General features: G+C 42.5%; 1 protein-coding gene across 1 annotated transcript in view; it reads left to right on the top strand.

Moving 5' to 3' along the window:
* Window positions 1-332: 332 nt before the first annotated feature.
* The window catches only part of BAIAP2L1 (BAR/IMD domain containing adaptor protein 2 like 1), a 139,188-nt gene continuing 125,583 nt past the window's right edge, over window positions 333-13,937 (top strand). The window contains exon 1 of the mRNA XM_023735267.1: window positions 333-389. Coding sequence (XP_023591035.1) covers window positions 333-389 — 57 coding nt within the window. The remainder of the gene's footprint in view (window positions 390-13,937) is intronic.

Genomic DNA, 13,937 nt, shown 5'->3' on the forward strand with positions numbered 1-13,937 from the left:
GGCAGAGTATTAGGGGATACGCTGGTTGGTCTTTGAAAACCAGTGACCTATGGGAGACAAGGCACAGCCTCAGAGTAGCAAACTGACCAACAGAAATGCTGCCCCGGGCATCCTTTCCCTGCTGGGGCTGAGGACACCCCTTGGCCCCCTATACTTCAACAGAGCTCCAGGATGACCCCTGGGGTTTTCCTGTCCTGAGACGCCCTAGTCCCTTCACAGACATGTCATGTCACAGAGTTAACACCCATGGGCTTGTCCCCTCACCTTCTGCACAGGCCCAGCCCAGGTGGTGGTGCTTATCTATGTATGAGCCTCCGTATCTATGACCAGCTATGTTTGCTGATGACATCACGTCCGTCCTGGGCTTCCTGATCGATCATGACTCAAGGGTGAGCTCTTGGTCAAGGTGAGTCATGCCTTAACCCACACAAATAGGCAGAGAAGTAAGCTGGAGGGAAAACCTCACAGGTGACACACAGCTGTTGATGTAAAGAGTTTGTCATGCCAATGCACTCTGAGAACTTTAGAATTATCTTTAAGTATTCATAGTAATTATGCTAGTAAATACTGAAAAGGTAATGTTAAAATTGTAAAATGAAAGTCAGAAGAAAACCCATTGGTCCAACACTCAGGATATTGGTGGTAGCTTTAATTCCTACTTGTGGTAGAGTTGAATTGGAGAAATCTTTAAGAAAATTTGTCAGTCACTATGGGACAAATAACAGAAGAGATGGAAGCACAACAGTGATCTCTGATCTCATAAGCCGAGGTATCATGAGATAACAAAACAGCCTTAGATTTTTTTTATTAGTGTAATCTGTGCTGTAGACAAGATATACATAGAATTAGACAGCAAGCTACTTGGTTACACATTGTCACACTCATACAAACACCAGATTTGTTTGGTTGATTATCATCAGGAATGAGTACATGGACTAGATCACTATTGCAAGTAATAGTAATATTCTTAGTCTACATCCTGATAGTATTAGGCATAATAAAATTTAACCTCTATTGTCTTACACACCTAAAAGGCAAAAGAAGGCCTCAGGCTAAAATGTTGTATATTGAGTCTGCTCACTCCAGCAATGTGATTGATGAGAACATCGCTCTAACTTAAGATCTTGGTGAAGAACTAGATGGTATCCGGTGGAAAACCAGCACCATGAGTTTAAAGAGCCTGCAATGGCCACCATCTAGGAGCTCGACTAAGTCCAGGTATTGATCAACGATGTGTTATCTCCAATCTCCAATCAAAAGGAGGGACTGATTTAGGAAATAATATTGGAGTTATTATTCCCTCTCCTTGAGCATAGAGAATGTGACCCAGCTGGAGCTGGGCTCACAAGGACTCACAAGGACACATCAACTGGGCCCTGAGGTATAAAGACAATAGCTAAGATAATCTTGGAAAACATCTTTTAGGGAAACTCTCACATAAAGCCCATCAAACACAACACAAAAGACTTTCCACTCTTATCTTTTTTCTATTAGCATTTAGTGAATAGAAATTTGTTGGACCAATGAAGACCCTCCTGACTCTCATTACTGAAACCTGTACCAATGATTGTTAAGAAAGACAATTCAAAATGTAGGATCACAGTTTCTAGCCAATCTGTGAAAAGACTAAACTTTCAATGGTTTTGCCCATATGTAATGTTAATATATACTGATGGCTCTGTAACTGTTCTTTGGGCTCGGGCAGACATGGCTGTGGCAGCATGCTTGTCCGTTTTCCCATTCTTGCCTATTCTGTAATATTCTTTGGTCTTGGGCAGGCATGGCTCTAGCAGCTTGCTTGTCCGTTTTCTCACTTTTGTCTGTTCTGTGATATTTTCCTTGGATTCAGGCAGACATTCTAGCTCTGGCAGCATGCTTATCCACTTCCCACTTTTGTCCTTTTTGAATATGTGCCGAATAAAACTTTCTTTTTGCTTTACTAAAAAAATAAAAAGAGTTTGTCCTGCGAGTTTGTGGTAGCTTGCATATTGCTATGGTGCTGGAAGTTATGCCACTGATATTGCAAACACCAGCAGGTTCACCCATAATGGACTGATTTCAGCAGAACTTCCAGACTAAGAAGAAAGGTCTGGAGATCTACTTTCGAAAATTAGCCAATGAAAACCTTATGCATTGTGAACAGAACATTGTCCGACTTGCTTGCTTTGGACACACCATCAGGTGGGGTCCATCACTGGAGGAGGACATCATGTTTGGTGAAGTAGAGGGCCAGCAAGGAGACATGTATGGACACAATAGCCACAACAAAGGAATTCAACGTGCCAGCAGTTGTAAGGAGGACATAGGACTAGGCAACATCTCATTCTGTTGTATGTAAGGTCATCATGAGTCAGAGGCTACTCAATGGCAACTATCTATCTCTATCAGACCCCCAACCCTTACCTAGCACCTCACAGTGTCTGCCAAGCTCACTTTTGTAAAGCTCACAATGTCTCATTCCCATTTTGCAAGTGAGAAAAAAGGCTCAGAGCAGTGCAGCATGGTGCCCAAGGACACATAGCAAGCAAGCAGCAGAAGGGTTTGCTTACCATCTGGTAGCAAAGGCAGCAAAGTTGGGACAGGAGCAATGATTCCAAAAGGCAGAGAGGGGAGAAGGGCATTCCATGGAGAAGTGGGCAGAACCCTGTTGTAAAGAATTTATTAGATAACTGAGATCTTTTCAGGGTGGGCCCAAATTCCAGCAGCAGGTCCCAAGGCTTCCTCCCAAGCAAACCAAAAACCAAACCCATTGCCATCGAGTCAGTTCTGACTCATAGCAACCCTATAGGACAGAGTAGAACTGCCCCATAGGGTTTCCAGCAAGTGGCTGGTGGATTCAAATTGCCAACCTTTTGGTTAGCAACCAAACTCTTAACCACTACGCTACCAAATGGTGGCCCAGGAAGAGTTCTTTTCAGCTTTCCTGCCCACCTGGCCCATCTGTGGTTCATCCCCTTTCATCATCCCTCATCCCAGCACGACTGCTCAAGGTTGACAATTTAGACTTGTGATGTTGGGTGGGCCAGTCAAAAGAAATTGAGAAGTGTGCACTCTGTTAAATATATATATATATATATATATATATATATATTTTTTTTTTTTTTTGAGAGGAAGGAAGACACAATGCTTGGGGAACACTGAACTTCTGTCAGCCAAAAAACCAAACCAAAACCGTTGCCATCAAGTCGATTCTGACTCATAGCGACCCTATGGGACAGGGTAGAACTGCCCCATAGGGTTTCTGTAATCTTTACAGGAGCAGATCACCAGGTCTTTTCTCCTACAGAGCTGCTGGTGAGTTCGAACTGCCAACCTTTCAGTTAGCCGCCGAACACTTAACCCTGTGCCACCAGGGCTCTTTTTGAGCCTCAAAAGTCCACTCAAAAATCAAACAGCTAGCTCAATCAAATTTGGGAGCAGTTAATGGTGATGGCTGAACAACTGAATGAACATATTAAATGTCATTGAACTGGACATGTGAAGATTGTTGAAATGGCAAATGTTTTGTTACCTATATATTTACCACTATTAAAAAATATATATTTTTAGTTAAATTTGAAATGCATTTGCAAAGTGGTTGCACAACGTGGGAGAGATGTGGCAATTCCACTTGACCTCACCAGCTCGCAGGGAGCCTGAGAGTGAGGGCTGCAGAGCCTGGGCCTTGGCTGCGATCTCTGTTTACAGTGAAATGAAGTAATCTGGAGATCAAACGCAGCTTTGGAGGGGAGAGGAAGAGGCAGTGGCTGCAGCCTGGGACGTGGATCCATGGCCTTCCCTCTGCCTCCGCCAGGCAGCCTCAAGCCGCCCCAGTGCTTCCTCCTGGCCAGGAGTCCCAGCAGCAGGGACCACACCGCTGCTGCTCCTCGCTCCTGCATGTTCCTGAGGGGAAAGTCTGACCTGGCATCACACCTGGCAGCCACATCTCTTGAGAAGTGTCACAAGGGAAGTGTGGCCTCTTGAAGCCCACCCCCCCACTTGGTCATCTGGAGCACTGCCCACCCCTACTTCTACTGACCAGAACACTGAGGCCCAGGGACATGTCAGGACTTGCTCCAAGTCACAGGGGTCATTATCATTGAGATGAGATTTAAATTTGCCAGACCTGGATGGTGCAAACAGTTAACATCACCCAGAGGGACCTTGAAAGAAAAGCCTGGTGATCTGCTTCCAAAAAATCAGCCATTGAAAGCCCTAAGGAGAACAGTTCTACTCTGACACACATGGGGTCACCATGAGTCAAAATCGACTTGATGGCAATTGGTGGTGGTGAGACAGTTGTTTCCACCACATAGAGGACACTACCATGGGTTCTGTCACATTCAAATGGCAGCAGAAGTTCTCTGTCATCAAGTCACAATCGGGACAGGCCTCGGCAGTCTATGTCTGCTCCAGATTGGAGAGGGGATTTCGTGTTGTCCCCGATGTTCTGCTTACAACTGCCTGGAAACATTTTTAGACACTAAATGCAGCACCATTTTGCAAGCTGCCATGACTACGTGGAGGAAGAATCCATTGAGTCTAGACTCAAGAGTCCACTCAAAAATCAAACAGCTAGCTCAAAGTGGGAGGAAATGCAGACCCCAAAATATTGGTGGCACAGTGGTTAAAGCTTGGCTGCTTACCGAAAGGTTGGCGGTTCAAACCCACCAGCTTCTCCACAGGAGAAAGATGTGGCAGTCTGCTTCTGTAAAAATGACAGCCTTGGAAACCGTATGGGGCAGTTCTCCTCTGTCCTGTAGGGTCGCTAGGAGTTGGAATCAACTCAACGACTACGGGTTTAACGTCAAATATCCACAAGTTTCAAAACCTAAGGAGTTCTGAATGACATTTGTACTACAAGTAAACAGCCAAAACCTCCTCTCCTTTTGTGTTCTGAAGCTACTGTTCTAGGAGAAATCACCCAAGAATTATGGCCTCAATTACAGCTCCACAGATGTATCATCACTTTAGCTAATAAAAATGCAGGAATACTTTCCTACTCGGAGACTTTTTTGTGTCTGTGGATATTGTCATTGTCATTGTCGTTTTGTGGGAAGTCTTGCAGTAAAAATGACCGGCTCAAAAGCAAAGTGGGTGATTTGGCTTTACAATATTTTTATTTGCCAACTTTGAAAAATGATTCAGAAATTTATTTCTTAGAAGAAAGGGTATAAAATTGTGTCCTTTAACTAAAGCACAATAGAAGTGCTTTTGGAAAGTGGCTTGAAGACATAAATGCAGACAATATTTTCCTAGAAAATCCCAATTTTGATAACATTTCCCTCCTTTGGGCTCCATAATTATACTCGAATTTGGCAGTCCATGTGTCTTTTGTTTTTATCTTCAAAATATGTTCATCACAAAAAGGTAGGAATTTAAATGTATTAAAAGTTCCAAGAAGCCCTTTTCACCAGTTGGATTTTTTGTTTGAAGACTCATTACATTTGTATTTGTTGAACTCAACACAATCTCAAATTCTCCTAAGCTCTAATAGCAGTATGTGTCAATTAGGAATGCTTTCAACTGCAAAGAAGTCAGTGCTCGGTGATGCTGTCAGGGCCCCACTCACCAATCTCAACTTGCTGACTTTCGGTCTTGCTTGTTGCTTTAGGCTTGCAAGATGGCTGCTGCTTCTTGCATGGACACTATGTCTGCTTTCTAGAAAGGTTTGATGGGCTGAACAAAAGGCTGTGTGAACCCCAACTATTTAGCTTTTCTACTTTATCAGAAGACTTTTGTTTACTTTGTGCCTTTGGCCAGAACTGTGTCTATTTTCCTACCCCTAACTGCATGGGGTGGAGGCAGAATTCTCACCTTCCATGCAGGAGACCCAAGTTCAATTCCCAGCCAATGCACCTCATGGGAGCTATCACCCACCTGTCAGTGGAGGCTTGCATATTGCTATGATGCTGAACAGGTTTCAATGGAGCTTCCAGACCAAGACAGACTAGGAAGAAAGGCCTGGCGATCTACTTCCAAAAATCAGCCAATGAAAACCCTATGGATCACAATGGTCAGATCCACTGCAGATCATGGGAATGGTGCAAGACCAGCAGCGTTTTATTCTGTTGTGCACAGGGTCACCATGAGTCAGGGGTCAACTGGATGGCAGCAAACAACAACAACAGCAAAGGTGGCCAGAAAATTAAGTTTTCAGCTCTTCAGGGGATTGAATATCTGCCCTTATATGTCTGCTTGTTGCCTAAGGCTAGACAAACTCTAGACTTTAAATATCCCCCAATACAATGAATAATAAATAGAATGCATGCTTTTGATTGGTGAGTGTATCCTAGTGATCAGTATTCAAATGGTGAAGGCCTTAGCACCATGAATTTGTAACTACTGCTTCTGAGCCCACAGTACTTCTTGACCTTATGGCCAATCATGTGCTAAAAGTTTTATGGTGATCAGGCACTGATCGGATGTTACAACGGGCTTAATTGGTGAAGTCTGCCTTTCCACTCAGCAGAGTTTCCATTGATTCTTGGACATTCTTGTGCTTATTCGTCAATGTCAATATGTTGGGAACATTTTTAAGGAAACACATAAATTACTACTCAAGGTTTTGCTTAATTATTTATAATTGCATGCATTTGCCTAATGGAAATTTTCATTTTATGCTGACGTTCCAGAAACAGTTGCACTCTCTCCTCCTTTATTACACTCATAGATCCATGGAAATAAGTCCAAGCTGAGGCACCACAGCAGACAGAGGAAAAGGCTACAGAAGCTCTGAGCTGATCTGGAAACTAATTCTCTAGAAACACCAAGGTCCAGTGTTAAAGGGGCTAGTGTTGTGAAGCGGTACCCGGCAGGTGAACACAGAACAAGTGTGTACTAAGGTGGGAGTGAGGACAAAAATGTTCATCAGAGGCATCATCAGTGTGGCTGCCTTTGCTCTCAGCGAAAGAAAATTAAAGTATTGAAAGACAAGTCATCCCGGTAGAAAAGAATATTCCATTCTATTCCACGCCCTTAGCATCATCTGCTGTTCACTTCAGAGAACTGCTTCGCAATCCAGGTGTTTTCTTTCTGGCGTCATTGCTGACAGCTGAAGGAAAGGAAACAAGAATTGTTTATCTGGCTCAATAGATTTCTGTAAAAGAACTCCAGAGTGACTTTCCCCCAGTCTCCTCTCAGAGAAAGCACCAACTGAGGAAAAACTGTCCTAGTACTTACTGCACTTGTTTATCAAGGAAAAATACTGGGCACACAGTGCAAAAATATAAGTTCCACTAAGAGGAAATTTGCAGAGGTTGTCAATGTCTGAAGTTTGACCAATATAGAAAAACATTTGCTTAGAAGAGGAAAGTCTGGAACTTTCTCTGACAATTTTTTCCCATAAAAAGTCAAGAGAAGGCAAATGAAGATAGGCCAGGCAGATCACCTTCCACAAACCCAACTAGGCCGTTTCCCCATGAAGCCAAATTACTGAGGAGTTTTCAGGACAACAGACCAGTGTTTCTCCGTTCCTGCCCTTGAAAAAGTAAAGATTGTTCAGGTTATCTTGGCCTTGGGCAAATAACCTCTCCTCACAGAGGCCAACTTGCATTTAGGGAAAGAGACTCCAGAATCAGAGCGGTGGAAAGAAGTTTTAAAAAAAAAATCAGAGAATTTTAGAACTAAAAGAAACTTGCACACCAAGTGCCTTACTTCAAGGGTGAAAAAACTGAGACCAAAAAGTGAAAAATACCTTGCTCAGAATACATAGAGATAGAGGCAAACTGAAACAAGATCTTAGGCCTCCTATTCTGGTACTTATCACTCTATAAAGTCTCAGATGGAAACTACAAAGGCCTTTTCAGGCTTCTGATTCCAGCAACATGGCGCACTTGTATAACCTAGAATTCCTCCTGTTACAGGCACCTCAGATAGCATGTAACCAAAATATTTTAATACATAGCTGACTTTGCAAGAAAAAAGGAGACATACCAGATGCCGAAAACACAAAGGGAAGAAAGCTAAGCCCATGAACAGATGATATGGCAACCCTTAAGGGTGGGGACATTGCAGTTGGAAATGGGCCCAAATGGTCAGGTGTTTCAAACATTATGTGCTTCACAAAAAAAAGACCAGATTTACTGGCCTAAAGGAGACTGGAGAAACCCCGAGAGTATGGCCCCCAGACACACTTTTAGCTCAGTGGTGAAATCACTTCCGAGGTTCACCGTTCAGCCGGGGAGTGAACAGCCCCATAAAATCAAATGTGACTAATGAGGCACAGCAGTCCAGGGACAAGGACTAGAAGGCAGAAGGGGACAGGAAAGCTGGTGATAGGGAACCCAAGGTTGAGTAAGGATAGTGTTGATGTGTTGTGAGGTTGTTAACCATTGTCATAGGGCAACATGTGTACTATCTGTTAAAAGAGAAACTATTTTGTTCTATAAACCTTCATCTAAAGTGAGAATAGCAGCACAATTGGAAGAGCGTAGTTGATGTCACTGAACTGTGCATGTAGAAATTTTTGAAATGGTGTATCTTTGGCTATGTACATTTTCACCAAAAAAAAAAAAAAAAAAAAAGGTCGAGAAGGGAGAGGGTTGACGTGTCATGGGGTTGTTAACCAATGTCATAAAACAATATGTGTACTACTGTTTCATGAGAAACTATTTGTTCTGTAAACCTTCACCTGAAGTACAATTAAAAAAAAAGTTACGTGTTTCATCTGCATAAGGACATGTGGCCTATGCAATATGGAAAGTAGAAACTAAGACCCATGCACACAGGTGGAGCCCTCTCAAAACTGCATGCCAGTAAGAAGGGGACTTGCGTGGTTAATTGTCATTGAGTCAGCTCTCTATGGCAACCCTATATATAGTATAACAAAATATTGCCCAATCGTGCATTATCTTTATGATCATTGACATGTTTGAGTCCATTGTTACAGCCACTATATATTATGACTGCCTTCCAACGTAGGAGGAATCGTGGTGGCATAGTGGTTAAGAGCTTGGCTGCTAACTGAAAGGTTGGCAGTTCAAATCCACCAGCTGCTCCTTGGAAATCCTATGGGGCAGTTCTACTCTGTCCTATAGGGTCGCTATGAGTCGAACCTACTCAGTGGCACCTAACCACAGCAACCAACCTAGGAGGCTCATCTTCCAGAACTATATTGGACAATATTCAGTTGTGATCCATAAGGTTTTCATTGGCTAATTTTCAGAAGTAAATCACCAGGCCTTTCTCCCTAGTCTGTCTTGGTCTGGAAGCTTCATTGAAAACTGTCCATCATTGGTGACCTTGCTGATATTTGAAATACCGGTGGCATAGCTTCCAGCATCATAGCAATACACAAGTCATCATAGCAGACAAACTGACAGATGGGTGGTAAAAGAGGCAGACTAGAAAATACTTATTGACCTAGGGGTAGGGCAGGAAACTTGACTTAACTGGGGTCTTGAGTAGAAAAAAAAAAGAATATCCTAAGAGAAATTACCTCACCAAGCCTGTGACAAGAGACAGATACAGAGTCTGAATTTTATACTATCCCAAGTGGTGTGAGAATCTCCAAGTGAGAAATTAACACTAAAGCTGACCTGTGCCAGTGAGCCCCTTGGGGTGCCTAGGAGGAGCAAATGCAAACATTCTCTGGAGGAATCCTTTACAACTCACGACACATGGGATTCTTACAGATAAAACCATCCCCTCTGTTATGGATTGAATTGTGTCCCCCCAAAATATGTGTTGTGAATCCTAACCCCTATACCTGTGGTTGGAGCCCTAGTGGCACAGCGGTTAAGCATTCAGCTGCTAACCAAAAGGTTGGCAGCTCTAACCCACAAGTGACTCCGCAGGAGAAAGATGTGGCAGCCTGCTTCCATAAAAAAACCCTATGAGACAGTTCTACTCTGTCCTATAGAGTCACTAAGAGTCGGAATCAACTCCAGTGGCAACTCATATACCGGTGGTTATAATCCCATTTGGAAATGGGTTTTCTTGTTACATTAATGAGAAAATATTAGTGTAGGGTGTGTCTTAAGTCAATCTCTTTTGAGATGTAAAAGATTAAACAAGCAAGCCAGCAAGCAGACATGAGGGAAGAGAGATGCCAAGCCAAATGAAAATCACCCAGGAGCAGAAGCTCAAAAGAGGCAAGGACTTTCCCCCAGAGCCAACAAAGAGAGAAAGCCTTCCCCCAAAGCCGGTGCCCTAAATTCAAACTTCTAGCCTCCTACACCGTAAGAAAATACATTTCTGTTTGTTAAAGCCACCCACTTGTGGTATTTCTGTCATAGCAGCACTAGAAGATGACCTCATAATAAAAGATTACCCCAGAATTGAGGAAATGGTCCACCCCGCCATTAGAATGTAAGTAACATGGGGGCGAGGATCATTGATGTCTTCTTCACTGCAGGTTTCTAGGTGTCTGCCACACAGTAGGTCCTCAAAAACTGTTAAGAAAATGAATTTGTGAGATAGTCAAGATGCTCTTCATTTCATAAGAAACTACACTAGGGATTTACTTTCTCTACTTTCAAAAAATCATAAAATAGACCATTGCAAAACAGATTGTGAGTCTGAAGTCCTTGAAGGGAATATACAGATTTTGGATCCAACATATATCAAAAGATAATAAAGCATTGGCATAAACAGATTTTTGAGAAAAAGCTGTGAACCTTTTAGCACAGCACATTTTAGAGTAAGCACCTAGTCAGTGTTACATGAATGCACGGAAAATGTTAGTGCTCAAAAAAAGGTAAATACTTATCAAATTCATCAAAACACTAAATGATAGACCTAAAGCATATATGTATGGGTATGATGGCTTATTAACCTCTAGCATAAGCCCTTCTAGGAATAAGAGGGCTATGATGGTTAACATTGTGTGTCAACTTGGCTGTGCCATGATTCTCAGTGGTTGACAGTTATAATGTAGTTTGGTAGCTATGTAATGATGTAATCACCTCCATAATGAAATCTAATATAATGTAATCACCTCTACGGGAAGATCTGCTATAAGCAGCCAATCAGTTGAAATGGAGTTTCCTTGTGGGTGTGGCCTGTCTCCAATATATGTGGACTTTCTGGCAAAGCTCACTGGCTTTTGCTCACTCTGGATCCTCATCTGACCTCCAGTTCTTGGGACGTGAGCTAGCAATTTACCTGCCTGTGAGCTAGAGGCCTGCTGTCTGACCTGCCAATCTTGGGTTCACCAGCCCCTGGAGCTACATCAGTCAGGAGAAGCCTCCAGCCTGACGCACAGACTTGGGACTTTCCAGCCTCTACAACTACATGAGCCATTTCCTTGATATAAATCTCTTTCTCTCTCTCTCTGTGTATATATATATATATATACATTATATATATACATTATATATATGGGTATAGATATATATAAGCGTATATATGTATCAAGCCATTTCTTTGATATAAATCTCTTTATATATATATATAAATATATATAAGCATATATATATATACATATACACTGGTTTTGCTTCTCTAGAGAACCCAGTCTAGGACAAGGGCTTATACAAATAAACAAAGGGACGTGAAAAAGATTAGTAAGTTTATTAGTTCCAATTGCTGCTGCAATAGGAAAATTACCATGAACTTAAGTAGCTTAAAACAGCAAACATTTATTCTCTTACAGCTCTGGGTCAGAAGTCTGAAATGAGCCTTAAGGGGCTAAAACCAAGGTGTAGCAGGGCTGGTTCCTTCTGGAGGCTCTGTGGGGAGAATCAGTTTCCTTGCCTTGATTTCCTTGCCTTTTTCAGTTTCTAGTGGCAGCCCATATTCCTTGGCTTGTAGCCCCTTCTGCCATGTTCAAAAGGCATCACTCCAGTCTCTGCTTTCATCATCACATCACCTTCTCCTCTGACTCTGACTCCTCCTGGGTCCTTCTTATAAAGATCTTTGTGATTACTTTGGGTCCACCCAGAAAATACAGAATAATTTCCCTATCTCAAGATACTTAACCACACTTGCAAAGCCCCTTTTGCCATGTAAGGTAATATTTACAGGTTCTGGGGATTAGGCCTTGGACACCTTTGGGGAGCAGCCTACTGTAGCTAGTGATAAGCACCACCGGAATTAAAACAGATTGATATGATAGAGAGGACCTAAAATACTCCTTTCACCACACATCTGCCAGTTTGTCGTATGGTGGTGGCTGGCATGTTGCTATGATGCTGGAAGCTATGCTACTAGCATTCCAAAAACCAGCAGGATCACCCATGGTAGATAGGTTTCAGTGGAACTTCCAGACTAAGACAGACTTAGGCTTGGCAATCTACTTCCAAAAATGAGCCGATGAAAACGTTATGGATCACAACCAAATACTGTCTGATATAGTGCTGGAAGATGAGCCCTGTAGGTTGGAGCTGGAAGGCACTCAAAGTACACAGTGGCAGCAACAATGGACTTGAGCATAACAATGATCGTGAGGATGGCACAGGACCAGGCAACAATCATGAGATTGCTATGCATCAGAGCCGACTCGACAGCAACTAACGCAACACAATACTCCCTCAGGTTGAGTGGTCAGGTACAGCCTCTCTGAGGCAGCATTTAAGCTGAAATCCAAATGACCAGAAAGAGCTGGGGGGACACTGGGGTGGGGGAGAACATTCTAGGCAGAGTCAAAAACAAGTGCAAAACTACACTAGAGGTGTGCTTGGCACGTTGGAGAAGCTAATGCTGCTTGGACTGGAAGAAAGTTACAGAAAGGTCAATGTGTTTTCAATTCAAATTTGATTTTTCAGAATAAGAAAAGTTAAGGTCCCACTCTCATGGTATTTCATATGGGCATTTGCCCAAAATAGCTGTCAGGAACAGGGACCTCTCTGTCACAAAACATTCTCTTGGACACCCCAGTGCCCAGAGCCCCTCAGCAGACCCTACAGTAATTTCAAAAGAAGTAAACCTCAAAACAAAAGCCATTTTTTTCTTTCATGTTCATTTTTGGTGATAAAATATATATTACATAAAATTTGTTGTTTTAACCATTTTAGGTGTACATCTCAGTGGCATTAATTATATTCACAGTGTTGTGCAACCACCACCACCGTTCGTTTCCAAATATTTTTCATCACCCCAAACAGAAACTTTGACTCATTTAGCAACAACTCCCCAGTATCCCCTCCCCCAGCCCCTGGTAGTCACTATTCTACTTATATCTCTATGCATTTGCCTATTCTAGATGTTTCATATAAGTGGGATCATACCATATTTGTCCTTTTGTGCCTGGCTTCTTTCACTCAGCATAATGTTCTCAAGGTTCATCCATGTTGTAGCATGTATCAGAACTTCATTTCTCTTATAGCTAAATAATATTCCATTGTATGTATGTACTACAATTTGTATGTACAAGAGCCTTTTTTTGATTGTGGCTTTCAAAATCTTATTGACATAGTCACCTGCTAGTCTCACAACCTTTGTTAACATAAACAGGAACTTTGATTATTTAAATTCCAGCAGGAACTAAAAGAGGCAAACTTGGTTGCTTGCCCTGCAGAGTTGGGGCATTGACTTATAGAGAGAGGCCAGACCAACTTGCCTTCAGGCGAGTGTTCGAATGTTCGGTGCACCTGGAGCTGCTGCAGGGCTTTCTCAGTGCAGACAGTTGTTGAGCAAAATAATGGCAGCTGCTCCTCCCCTTCTCCTGAGTCATTCCTTTCTATTTATTCCCTTTGCTTCATGCTTAGCACTCCAAGAACAGCTAAGACTGTGGATTTTCAAGTTTACACAAAACCAACAAACACACTTGTATTGGTTTCCTAGGGCTACTGTAACATAGTGCCACAAATCGAGTGGCTTATAAGAACAGAAATTTATTGTCTCACAGTTCTGGAGGCTAAGAACCTGAATTCAGGGTGTCAGCTGGGCCATGTTTTTTCCAAATGCTCTAGGGGAAGACTTTCTTGTCTCTCCTAGCTTCTGGTAGCCTCAGGTGTTCCTTGGCTTAAGACTGCAGCATAACTCCAGTCATATGGCTGTTTTCCTTCTCCCTCTCT

Source organism: Trichechus manatus, unplaced genomic scaffold (genome assembly GCF_000243295.1).
Source record: "Trichechus manatus latirostris isolate Lorelei unplaced genomic scaffold, TriManLat1.0 scaffold00077, whole genome shotgun sequence".
NCBI classification, from domain to species: Eukaryota; Metazoa; Chordata; class Mammalia; order Sirenia; family Trichechidae; genus Trichechus; species Trichechus manatus.